At 43.5% G+C, this 12,999-nt stretch overlaps 1 protein-coding gene across 4 annotated transcripts in view; it reads right to left on the reverse strand.

The window, feature by feature from the left end:
- NEDD4L (NEDD4 like E3 ubiquitin protein ligase) overlaps window positions 1–12,999 on the reverse strand; it is a gene marked incomplete at its 5' end in the record, with an annotated part of 308,703 nt that overhangs the window by 199,630 nt on the left and 96,074 nt on the right. For all 4 annotated transcript variants that reach the window (XM_083354777.1, XM_083354776.1, XM_083354775.1 and 1 more), the window contains one exon: window positions 6,776–6,849. In XM_083354777.1, coding sequence (XP_083210903.1) covers window positions 6,776–6,849 — 74 coding nt within the window. The remainder of the gene's footprint in view (window positions 1–6,775; window positions 6,850–12,999) is intronic.

The raw sequence follows: 12,999 nt of genomic DNA on the forward strand, positions 1-12,999 counted from the left end.
GGCAGAATTGACCAGAGAAATCATGGCCTACGAGTATAACCACAAGAAGAAACCGACTACCCCGACCCCAGAGACCGTATACCAAGAGAGCGCAACGCTCAGCGACAGCGACGAGTCGGTGGACTTCACTGACAGGGAAGCCCTTCAGCGCAGAATGGAACGCAGACAACAGAGAAGAAGCGACACATCGGATCGCCGAAGATCCAGGAACCCCCCTCCGCCACCGCCGCGTTACGAGCAACGGGCCGCCTGCGCCAGCTGCAGGGGCAATCATGCCCGAGGAAGCTGCCGGTTCAGAAACGCTAAGTGCCACAATTGCGGGAAGACTGGCCACATCAAACCAGTGTGCCGCAGCCGGGGCCGCGACAACGTCAATGATTTGGAGGCCAATTCCCCAGGTAGGCCAGCTACCCGGGCCAACAGAGGAAAAACGCCAGGGGCCCTTGTAGAAACAATTGATAGGGTAAACAGCCTAAGTTCAAAGGTAAGGATCAGGGTAAAAATTCAGGGAGTGCCATGCCTCATGGAGGTGGATTCCGGGTCAGCAGTCTCCTTAATTTCATTTGAAACGTATCAGGAGATCTGCCAACAAAGCAAGGGAAAAATTCCTCTGAGGCAAACCCAGGTCCACCTAGCAGACTTCCAAAAAACCCCTATTCCTCTGGAAGGGAGGGCTAAGGTTGCAGTGGAGTACAAAAAATTCAAGGGTCCCTTAGAAGTTCTAGTAACGCCAGGAAACCGCACCAACCTGATAGGGCTGAACTGGTTCGGCCCTCTAGGGATCGCCATAACGGGGGTAAATACAGTACAATCACCCAGTCTCGAAGCCGTTTGCAACAAGTATGCAGACGTCTTCGATGGCACATTAGGAAAATACACCGGTCCCCCCATCTCTTTACAATTAAACCCAGCAATCCAACCCATAAAGATAAGAGCTAGGAGAGTACCCTTTGCCCTTAAAGAAAAAATAGAAAATGAACTAGAACGCCTCGTAGGTCTCGGGGTGCTCGAACCTACGGAGGGGGGAAGCTGGGAGACCCCAATAGTCACCCCTGTTAAACCTAACGGGGAAATAAGATTATGTGCGGACTATAAGGCGACCCTCAACCTAGCTCTCAGCCCCCATGCTTACCCGGTGCCAGCGGTAAAGGACGTATTTGCTTCCATCCGCTCCGGCGCCATTTTTGCTAAACTTGATCTTACGCAGGCGTATTTGCAACTGCCTGTCACAAATGACACCGCGGAAGCCCAGACAATTGTCACCCACCGCGGTGCCTTTAAAGTAAAAAGGCTCCAATTCGGCATATCGGCAGCCCCGGGTATCTTCCAGGGTATCATGGAGAAAACCCTGAAGGGAATACCCGGGGTCTGCCCCTATTTCGACGATGTTCTCATCGCCGGAGAAAATGAAGCAAACTTAGCTGACAGACTGTCAGCTGTGCTGAGCCGGCTCAGAGAAGCCGGTCTCAAACTTAAACGGGAAAAGTGCTCCATTGGAGTCACATCCACAGAATTCCTAGGGAACAAAATAGACGGCCAAGGCATCCACCCCACCACAGAAAAACTAAGGGCTATTCAAACAGCACCAAGCCCAAGGAATAAACAAGAACTCCAAGCCTTTTTAGGATTATTAAACTTTTATCACGCCTTTCTGCCCCACAAAGCCACTATCGCAGAGCCTCTGCATAGGCTCCTGGACAAGGGAACTGCCTGGTCCTGGACCAAAATACATGAAAATAGCTTCCAATCATTAAAAAAGATTATTTGTAATAGTTCAACGATCACCCTTTTCCGAGAAGACACACCAATATGCATCGCTTGCGACGCATCTCCCTATGGGATTGGGGCAGTGTTAAGTCATTTATACAAGGACGGCACCCAAAGACCCATAGCCTTTTATTCACACACTCTGTCAAAAGCAGAAAGGAATTACGCACAAATAGACAGAGAAGCCCTAGCAATAGTCGCAGGGGTTAAAAAATTTCATGACTACCTCTATGGGAGACCCTTTACTATATTCACAGATCACAAACCCCTACTAGGGATATTCACGTGGAATAAAACAACACCTCAGATTCTCTCACCGAGAATACTACGGTGGTCCACATTCTTATCTGCCTATTCTTATCAGTTAATCCACAAACCAGGAAAGGAATTAGGACACGCAGACTGCCTCAGCAGACTGCCAATTCAAAGCAAGGACCCAGACCCAGCCCCAGCTGGACTGATTCTAGCAATTTCTCAACTTCCAGACTGTCCCCTCTCTGCAAAGATTATAGCTAACAACTCAGCTAAGGACATAATACTCAGCAGATTTCTCAGGTGGACCACAACAGGGTGGCCAGCACAAAACCCACACTCCCAATTCCAGCCATACTTTAACAGGAAAAATGAAATATCTTCACATAGGGGATGCCTACTATGGGGAAATCGAGTCATAATACCAAATAAGAACATAAAGCAAACGTTAGACATCTTACACGAAGGACACCCAGGCATTGTCAAGATGAAAGCTATGGCCAGAATTTATGTCTGGTGGCCTGGCATAGATAAAGAGATAGAAAAATATGTGGGAGGGTGCTACACCTGGCAAGCAACACGAAACGAACCACCCCAAGCACCAATTCACAAATGGGAAACTACAAAAAACCCATGGTCACGCATACATTTAGATTTCGCAGGACCTATCCAGGGACAGAGTTTCCTAATTGTAGTGGACAGTTATTCTAAATGGTTAGAAGTCACTCCCCTTAGAAAAACAACGTCAGGAGCCACTATACAAGCCCTAAGGAAAATATTCGCCACACACGGCCTCCCAGACACCATAGTTTCAGACAATGGCCCTCAATTCACCTCTCGTGAATTTCAGATGTTCGCTATGAAGAATTGTATTAGGCTGGTCACGTCTGCACCCTTCCACCCATCGACAAACGGGATGGCTGAAATTATGGTGCGTTCCACAAAAGAAGCTTTGAAAAAATTCGTCAAGGGGAACTGGCAGCGACGACTCAGCCAGTTCCTAATGTCACAACACGCAACTCCATGCACAACAACTGGCAAATCCCCTGCAGAACTAAGATGGGGGAGGAGGCTGATAATGCGGCTCGACAGACTACATCCTGACACATACCCGGAAGAAAACGAGCAACCCCCCCCCCAAACCGCACACTCAAACCAGGGCAAATGATATGGGCACGATCATACACGGATAAAAACAAATGGGTCCAAGGGACAGTGCTAAAACAAACAGGACCCATTTCCTATCTTATAGCCACACAAACTCACGGCAATCTACGCCGCCATATCGACCAACTCAGACCCAGACAACCCCCACACAACCCAGAACCCCAACCGGAGGAACTCGACCTACAACCCCCCCTAGAAATACTACCGTTGCCAAAACAAGAGGAAGAGGGGCAAAGAGACGCACTACCGGCAGAACCAGACATCGGCCCACTTCCACGTCGCTCCAACAGGAAACGAAGAGCCTCCGCCTACCTAAAGGACTACCAGTGGGCAGGTTCCAACGACCAAGGGGGAGGAAACGCTCCAGGGGAGGGGTAAGGGGTGTATTATATCTGTAAACAGCTTTAATATATAAGTTAACAAGTTAACCGGTTATACGATGAGGAAAAACAAAGCTGACAGGAGAACACGCGGGAACTTTGACAGCTGTCAAAGTTCCCCGCACGGCGCAGGCGCAACCACTGACAGCTCGCGGCTGTCAAAACACCGAGCCATGCGGAAGCCTGAACTGTCAAGAACAGACGACGCGGATTGGTCCGGATAGACGCGGCGCCAAAATGAACGTTCCTGATTGGCCCTCACTGACAGCTGCCGGCTATAAAAGCCGGGCGAGTTATTCTGTTTTGTCTTGCTCTAAATAAACCTTTAGTTAAGTAGCCTGTCGTCCCGAGTGGTCCTTCGGCTACTTCAAAGAGGAAGATTGGTATGAATAAAAAATAGCTATATAAATGTAATTAATATTGAGAAAATCATACCTGAAAAAATACTTTAAATATTGATGGGAAATTAAACTTTAATAAGAGCATGAAAACAGGACAATGACTTATGAATTGATATTATTTGTATAGTATTAACAAAATATGATGAAGATGTCTATATCTAATTTTGTATACATCAATAATACCAAGAATTGTAATTGTCTAATGAGGGGAAAATGGAAAAAATATGGGGAAGAAAGGTAGATGAAGGAAAAAAATACTGGATTGTGCAGTACTGAATAGATTTATATTGAAGAAGTTAATGTTAAATATGTGAACCTAGACAACATGTTGTTTACTAAGCTCTAAAAATTATAATTAAAAAAATAAATAAAACTTATATTTTAAAAAAAGAGATTAGTAGCCTTCTGGCTATAGACCAGGGGTATCCAACCTTGGCAACTTTAAGACATGCACTTCATCTCCCAGAATTTCCCAGCAAGGTACCCCTGGTATAGACTGTTGGAATGTACATAGCACATGTCTGTGATGGCTTGGTTTGGCATTCACTTCCCACTTAACCAAGTGCTTTACTTATTAATTTGATTTGTAACCTGCCTTGTTTTCTAGGCAGCACATAAAAAGTCACACAGAACATGACCCTCCAAAGATGGCTCAGGTAATCTCTCAAAGCCCCCAATATCAAATCAGATTAAGATTAATCACAGGGTCTGTCCCCAAGAGAGTCCCCCATTAACTCAGGACTCTATTTTAGATTCTACTGTACATGCATAAATAGCATCAACATGAGCCAGATTATCTAAAGACTAAGAGAGGTCAAAGAGAGCATTTACAGCGTGAAAGTCTCATTAAAGAGTAGCCCAGCCTATCTCAATGACCTTTGTCTAGATATGTCTTAACAAGCAACAGCTCAATTAAGGTTGTTAGCTTGATATAGCTGGATTTACCTTGCAACCAGATTAGGCTCAATGGGTACCAGACAAGGTAGCTGGATTTTCCGATGTAAAGTCTGTGAGCTCATCGCTGAAAGAAACACTTACTGCTTGTGCAATAATTGGCATTTGAACCTCCAAGCCCTGTTTTTTAAGCTTTGAGAGGTATGAGCTTCAATTCCCAGAATTCCACAGCCACATGCTGGCTGGGGAATTCTGAGAGTTGAAATCCACACCTTTTGATAGCTGCTGATGTTGAGAAACACTGCTCCAGGGCACAAGGACTAGCCCTTGCCAGGCTCCTGACTTTCCCCGTCTTATTTTACCTGGTGACTAGATTGGTTCAGTTGACAAGAGCCAAACCAATTTACTGACTACTCTTCTATGAGGAACTGTTTCGCCCAATTATAAGTTACAGACATGAGAGTTTTAGTAGAAATAGGTCTTATTTCCTCCATCCTGGTGGAAATTCCCTGGTCACATCTAGAGACCTCTTGAAATCAGATAACATGCCAGACATTCCGCAACCATAATAGTACAGAATATTTTTTCAAAGTTCAAACTGTTTTGCATACAAGGTGCTGTAACAACTATTCCCAAAGTTTTTTCACTATTATTATCCCATAATAAACATGAGGAAGAATTGCTTAAGGTAGGTTAGGCAAGGCTATTTGTCAACTACATTTTCATCCTGCAGAAAAATATATTTGCATATATATCTCAACAATAACAAAGGTGCTTCAGATGGCTTCAGTCTCAAAAGGGTCTAAATAGGATAGGTAAGAGAATCAGTAACAAAACTCTACACAGGCAGTCCTTGAGTTATGACTGTTGATTCAGTGATCATTTGAAGTCACAACAATACTAAACGAGGGCACTTATAATCTGTCCCTGAAGGTATGGCCATTGCAGTGCCTCTCCGGAAACATGATCATGATCTGGGCAGTGGGCAAGTTATTTGCACTTACAATTAGTTGCCAAGCACCCTGTGATCATGTGATGGCATCTGCAACATTCCCTGACAACATCCCCAGAAAGTCATTGGGGAAGCCAGCAGGGAAGATTGTAAGTCACTGGTGCAAACCTCTACCCCCTGTGCATTCTTCACTTGCATGCACTACACCCCACTTCCCAAGCCTCCCTGTACTTGCGCACACACATGCACACCCCACAACCTTTTCCCACAAACTCTCCGCACTCATACAAACACAAGCACATACCCTGTGCAGCCTTTCCACAGGCTCCCTGTGATTGTGTGCATCCACATCCTCATTCTCTGGCCTTTCTGAGCTCATGCTGCACCAAGCACTCTTTTCCCTGACTTACATGCAGCCTTCCCCATCCCCGAGACACCCCTGCGTTCCTTAACTGGGACTTCCTCCACTTCCTGCTTAATGAACCACGTCTTAAGATACAACAGTAACCGAGACTGCCTGAACTGTAATTGCTAGGCAATGTGGTCATGTGACATCATGCTTTACAACTACATTGCTTAGCAACAGCAATCCCAGTTCCAACTGCAGTAGTAACTTGAGGACTACCTGTACAATATCATAAGTACAGGTAAGACATTGCCATAACAACATCAAACTTTTTACCAATTCACACCTATGAGACCTAATTAAACGGCCTCTAAAGGTCTTCCAAGCCAGCTGAGCATTAACATGGTCTACAGAGGCCCTAAAGTGGGAACCACTCTTATGGTATGGCATATGAATCCCTAAGAAATTGCATTGGAAAGCAAGAGTGACAGAAATCACAGCATTCTTTATTAATTTCTAGCTTGCATTCTTTAGGGAAACAAAAATCACATTGCTTACACAAAATAAAGCCATCGTCCATTATCACACAACAACATCAACAGCACAGCATACACACCTGGCTCCAAAGATGTCTTTTTTGGCAAGATCTATTCCAGCTACGACTTTAACTCGAAGGACACGAGATTCTCCCTGTTGTGTGAAAAAAAAGAAAAAAATTGATTTTAATTCATCGGGTTTATATCTCACAATGCTAGCATTTAAATTACATCAGAAAGCTGTTTCAAATATAATGTCCTTCACATATTATGGCTTACCATTCCTAACCAAAAGAGGCTAATAGTACAAACCATATCAAAGGCACCATAATGAGAAAGATTGACAAGACACTGCAGAAGAACAGAAGAGCTGTTTCTCATATGAAAACAGACAATAAGTACCAAGGAAGCCTAAAGCAATGTGTTGAGTTTATCAACATTTCTGAAGCAAGGAACATTTTCTGCTTGCAGGGGGTTGCAGGTTAAGCCTGATAGTCAGAGCAGTTCATTCATGGAATCTATTACTATATAGAAACATTCACTGAGAATGTACAAGGAGTTGGGAATAAGATACTCTACAAATGGACTTCAGACATCAAGAAGGTGGTTAAACTAGATATCCACCAAAACAACCCCTCAAACCTTATGTTTATTCCATCCATTTTCCTCTTGTTACATGCATGTTAACAAAATTTTGCCCAGTGTAAATATTTTTGAGAGATGTTCTCTTTAAGGCAACTGCACATTATCTTGTATATTTTAATGTCCAAATAATTTCATTGCTAGATTCCAAGAAGCTCAAAACACTAAGGGATAATTGTGTTCCAATTTGCATATTCTGGAAATATGGTATTTTTAGTTATGCAGGCTGAATGAAATTCCCTCTGATGGGGAGATATTTAGAAGTGAAGGATAAACTGATAAACACTAGCTTTCAGCTCTTTGATAACAAGTCCTCTGAGATTTATTAGCTGCCTAAAAAAAATATTAAGAATTTTGTAAACGGATTGCAATGGTTTAAACCAGGGTTCCTCAACCTCAGCAACTTTAGAAGCGTGGACCTCAGCTCCCAGAATTCCCTAGCCAACAGGCTACCGAGCACTAAAGTCTGAAGTAGTGTAGGCCAAGCAGAGATGGAACAAGTAGCAAGGGAGCTGTCTATGGGCATACTGATAGGCCCCAGACTGTATTTCTCTCCCACATTATGAAAAATACTGTTTAATGTTTAGATCAGTGTTTTCAACTTGTTAATTTTAAGATGTGCAGACTTCAACTCCCAGAATTCCTTGGTAGGGAAGGCTATGGAAAGGATGAAATCTCTTAAAACTGGGCTCTATTGTTGCATATACAAACTACACCCAGCCAACTATAACCTAAGTGTCCATGAGAATAACTGGGCAAGAGTTTGGGTGTTCCACAGAAAATAACTGAAATGGTTCTTGGTCTTCAGCTAGGGCAGGGGTCGGCAACCTCGGCTCTTTTATGACTCGTGGACTTCAACTCCCAGAATTCCTGAGCCAGCTATGCTGGCTCAGGAATTCTGGGAGTTGAAGTCCACGAGTCATAAAAGAGCCGAGGTTGCCGACCCCTGAGCTAGGGTAAAGTGGCAAAAAAAGCCCTAAATTCTTGGTTTACAGCTAACCTCGGATTGAAGTTACATTTAAAGTTCTCAGGTTCATGGTTGACTGCTCTCCTCCAATTCAACTGTTTCTTGTTTTGGTAGCAAAAAAACCTCTATACAGTTATAATCATACTTGGGACCAGAATTTCTGTTGCTAAGCAAGGTGGTTGTTAAGTGAATCATGCTTAATTTTATGGTGGTTTTTTTTTTGCCATGGTTGTTAAACGAATCGCTGCAGTTAAGTAGATAATGTGGTCATTAAGCAAAGCCAGCTTCTCCCATTCACTTTCCTTGTTAGAAACTGGCTGGGGGGAAAAAATCACAAATGGCAATCACATGACTCTGGGATGCGGCAACCGTCATAAATACATGCTGACTGCCAGGTACTTGGATTTCGATCACATGACTGCGAGGATGCTGAGATGGTCATAAGTAGAAGGACTTGCCATTGTAACTTTGAATGGTCACTAAGTGAATGGTTGTAAGTCGAGGACTGCTTGTGTATGCTGCCTCCGCTTGCACTGCAGTGGTTATTATTTATGCTTTCAAAGAGCAGCCAGCCGATACTTAGCTGTCTTACTTTCTTCCTATCCCAAATTCTTAAGACTACAGGTGGGGCACAAGGCACTTTACAACTTTGCTAGGAGGTGAGTGCCAGAACAGAGGGCAGCCCCTAGCTGGCCAGGGGTGATCTTAGACCCAGGTAAGCAGGGTTGGGCCCAAGTTGGCACTTGGGTGGGAGTCTTTTAATTGGGGAGTTAAAAAATAAACCACAAAAAAGGGAATTGCAATCACTTCCACACTGCTGCCAAGAAAGCATCTTAAATGTGTTCATAACCATAGCTCAGTGGAGAATGTACATGCTCAAACTCCTATTGTACAATGATAAAGGTAAAGAGTAAAGGTAAAGGTTCCCCCGCACATGTGTGCTAGTTGTTTCCGACTCTAGGGGCCGGTGCTCATCTCCGTTTCAAAGCCGAAGAGCCAGCGCTTGTCTGAGGACGTCTCCGTGGTCATGTGGCCGGCATGACTAGATGCCAAAAGCGCATGGAAACGCTGTTACCTTCCCACCGTAGTGGTCCCTATTTTTCTACTCGCATTTTTACGTGCTTTCAAACTGCTAGATTGGCAGAAGCTGGGACGAGTAACAGGCGCTCACTCTGTTACGCGGCACTCGGGATTCGACCCACCAAACTGCCGACCATCTGATCGACAAGCTCAGCGTCCTAACCCATTGAACCACCACGTTCAATGCTAATAGCAACTAAAAAAGCTTTTCCTCCAGCATGAAATCTGGGAATTGAAGTTCACACATCTTAAAACTGCCAAGATTGAGAAATACTGTTTTGGGTGATTAAACTGGAAGCTGGTAAGCTGCAGGAGGAACAGGAGGGGAAAAAAACAGTTTCTTCTACAACAATAGCAATAGCAGTTAGGCTTATATACCGCCCCGTAGCCTTTTACAGTTACTCTCTGGGCGGTTGACAATTGTAAGCATTATTTGTATATTGCCCCCGCCCCCAACAATCTGGATCCTCATTTTACCAACCTCGGAAGGATGGGAGGCTGAGTTCTAACAGTTCTTGGGTGCATAAATATTGTAGTAGTTATTGTGCATTGCTTTTGTGGCAAGGAAGACTTAATATTCTCATAAATAGTTGCCCCAACTGCAAATAGATCCAATGAGCCCAAAAGGAGCTGTCTCTACTTGTATATTTGAATTTATCTTGAGAAAAGTATGACTGGAGTTTTCTTCAAGATTATGTGACATATTAATACCACTTTACAATGCCTTGGTAAGGCCACACTTGGAATACTGCATTCAGTTTTGGTCACCACAATGTCAAAAAGATGTTGAGACTCTGGAAAGAATGCAGAGAAGAGCAACAAAGATGATCAGGGGACTGGAGGCTAAAACATATAAGAAACGGTTGCTGGAATTGGGTATGTGTAGTTTAACGAAGAGAAGGGTGAGGGGTGACATGATAGCAGTGTTCCAATATCTCAGGGGCTGCCACAAAGAAGAGGGAGCCAAGCTATTCTCCAAAGCGCCCAAAGGCAGGACAAAAAGAAAATGGATGGAAACTTATCAAGGAGAGAGGCAACCTAGAACTAAGGAGAAACTTCCTGACAGTGAGGACAATTAACCAGTGGAACAACCTGCCTCCAGAAGCGGTGAATGCTCCAACACTGGAAGTTTTTAAGAAGAGACTGGACAGCCATTTGTCCGAAATGGTATAGGGTTTCCTGCCTGAGCAGGGGGTTGGACTAGATGACCTCCAAGGTCCCTTCCAACATCATCATCATCATCATTATTATTATACTTTTATTCATTAAACTTGAACATCAGTCAACTGAACATTCTAACTGACTGGCACTAATGATTGACACGGGTTGCTGCCAGCATCCTAAGTATCAACCAGGTATCTCCTTAAAATGTAAGGTGTTCCGAGTAGTGCAGTTTTTTGTAGCTTTGCTGGAGTTATTACAGGAAGCTGCAATTTCTTGATGTAATTATTGTTGTTGTTGTTATTATTATTATTTTGAGTCTCTTTCTTTCTCTGAGACATATATAGTCCCCGGACATGTGTTTCCATCCTAACCTTCCAGAAATTGATTAAAGCCATTTCATTCCACTAAAGGACCTGAAGGTTTTAGTCTCCATCTCTAATGGTTCTATTATTGATTACTTGTATTGTTTCGTTTTTAAAATGTGTTTCAACTAATTAATCTTTTCGCTGCCTAAGAGGCCTTGGAGGCAGAAATCAGGCTCAAACTGGGAAGAAAAAAAACCAGTTTCCCAACAATAGCCAAACCTATCAACTATAATAGCAGAATTCTGGATACTGCAGGCTGGAAGGGCACCAAGGTACAGCACTACTTTCAATTATGTTTCTGAAATGAAGAAAATTTAGGTTGAATAGAACAGAACTTCTGTTTAGAACAGGGGTGTCAAACTCAATTTCATTGAGGGCCACATCAGCATTGCGGTTGCCCTCAGGGGGCCAGGTGGGCATGGCCAGGGTGGGCGTGGCCTACTGGGTGGGCGTGGCTAGAGTGTGTATGGCCTACTGGGTGGGTGTGGCCACCTCTACATTGTTCGCAACAAGGGTGCCTATGGGGGCCTGGGCAGGAGTGGGACAGATCTGAGGGTCTCTGGCAGGAGGAGGGTCTCTGGGCCAGGGCCAAGGCAGTGGGGGCCGTTCCCTCACTGTTTCCAGGATGGCTTCGCGGGCCGCATGAAACCACTTCGCGGGCCGGATCCGGCCCCCGGGCCTTGTGTTTGACATGTCTGGTTTAGAAGGAATGTAAGCTCCATTCAAAACCAGTAAAGAATCACCGGCAGTGAAAGATATAGACACACAAACGTAAGCACCTTTGTTATTTCACAATTGATTGAGTCCAAGAATATGGGTACAGATAGTCCTCAACCTACGACCAGTTGCTATGACATGAATCCCCCCTCCCCTGAAGCTACTTTTGTCCTGTTTTCAAAGTTGCAAAGGCTGCGCATACACTCCGGCGGTCTCAAAAATGCATTTTGGGTACTTGACAACTGGCTCACCTTTATGGCTGCTTGTGGCATCCCGTAACCACATGACCAAGATTTGCAACATTTTTTTGCCAGTTTCTTTCTGGCTTTTATTTCCAGCTTCCAGCACAAAAAATTCAGCCACTGGGGAGAAACAATTTACTTAACAACTTCAGTGTGCTCACTTAATGACCACCGCAGAAAATGTCATAAAATCAGGTCTGGTTGTGTGATGCCTCAACTTACAACCACAACTTATGACCGTAATTTTGGGCTCAATTACAATCGTAACTTGAGGACTACTTGAACCGTAATCTACCTATTAGAATATCACCCAAATACTTTTTTCTTTGAAAGGGAATCTGAAAACAATTCTCTTTCATCAATTGATACACAGAAGCTTTTTCATTTTTGCCAGAATTTTTATGCAGCTACAAAATCTGGAAGACCCGGAAGATAACCTGAGAAATCCATCTTTTTTCAGTTTTTATATTAGTTATATTTATACTTGTATTTATTCTACATGCTGCCCATCTTGCCTGGAAGTGACTCTAGGAAAGTTACATTCATTAAAAACCAATAAGCAACATTAAAACAATAATAACATAAGTTACTTTAAAATTAACAGGAGGGGAAGGAAGGGTACAAGATTTTAGGAACTGGATTAAAGTAAGATTACTTGCCACCAAGAAACATACTATATGTTGGCTTTTTATGATTCTGCCTTGAATATTTCTTCTAGTTTCTTGCTTGTTTGTTTAAGTAGAATCATAACCCAACCCAGCCTTAATAAATGGAAAAGAAAAGAATCCAAAAATGAGATTAAGTTTATCTCACTAGTGTTTTAAAATGAATCAGGATAATACTTTAATCACTGGGGAAATTTATTTTATTTTATTTATTTATTTTATTTTATTAGATTTATATACCGCCCTTTCCCGAAGGACTCAGGGCGGTTTACAGGGTATTTTAAAATCAAACCAATACAAAATACAAAAGTTAAAAAAACAGTTAAAAAAGATTAAATTATCCCTAAAAATAAAAACCCCAGTTAAAAATTCTCAGCCTGGGCGGAGAGCTCAAAGAGCCAGGTCTTCAGGTCCTGGCAGAATGAACGGAGGTCGGGGGCAGTCCTGACCTCCACGGGCAGC

The sequence above is a fragment of the Vipera ursinii genome (assembly GCF_947247035.1).
Source record: "Vipera ursinii genome assembly, chromosome: 2".
Lineage (NCBI taxonomy): Eukaryota > Metazoa > Chordata > Lepidosauria > Squamata > Viperidae > Vipera > Vipera ursinii.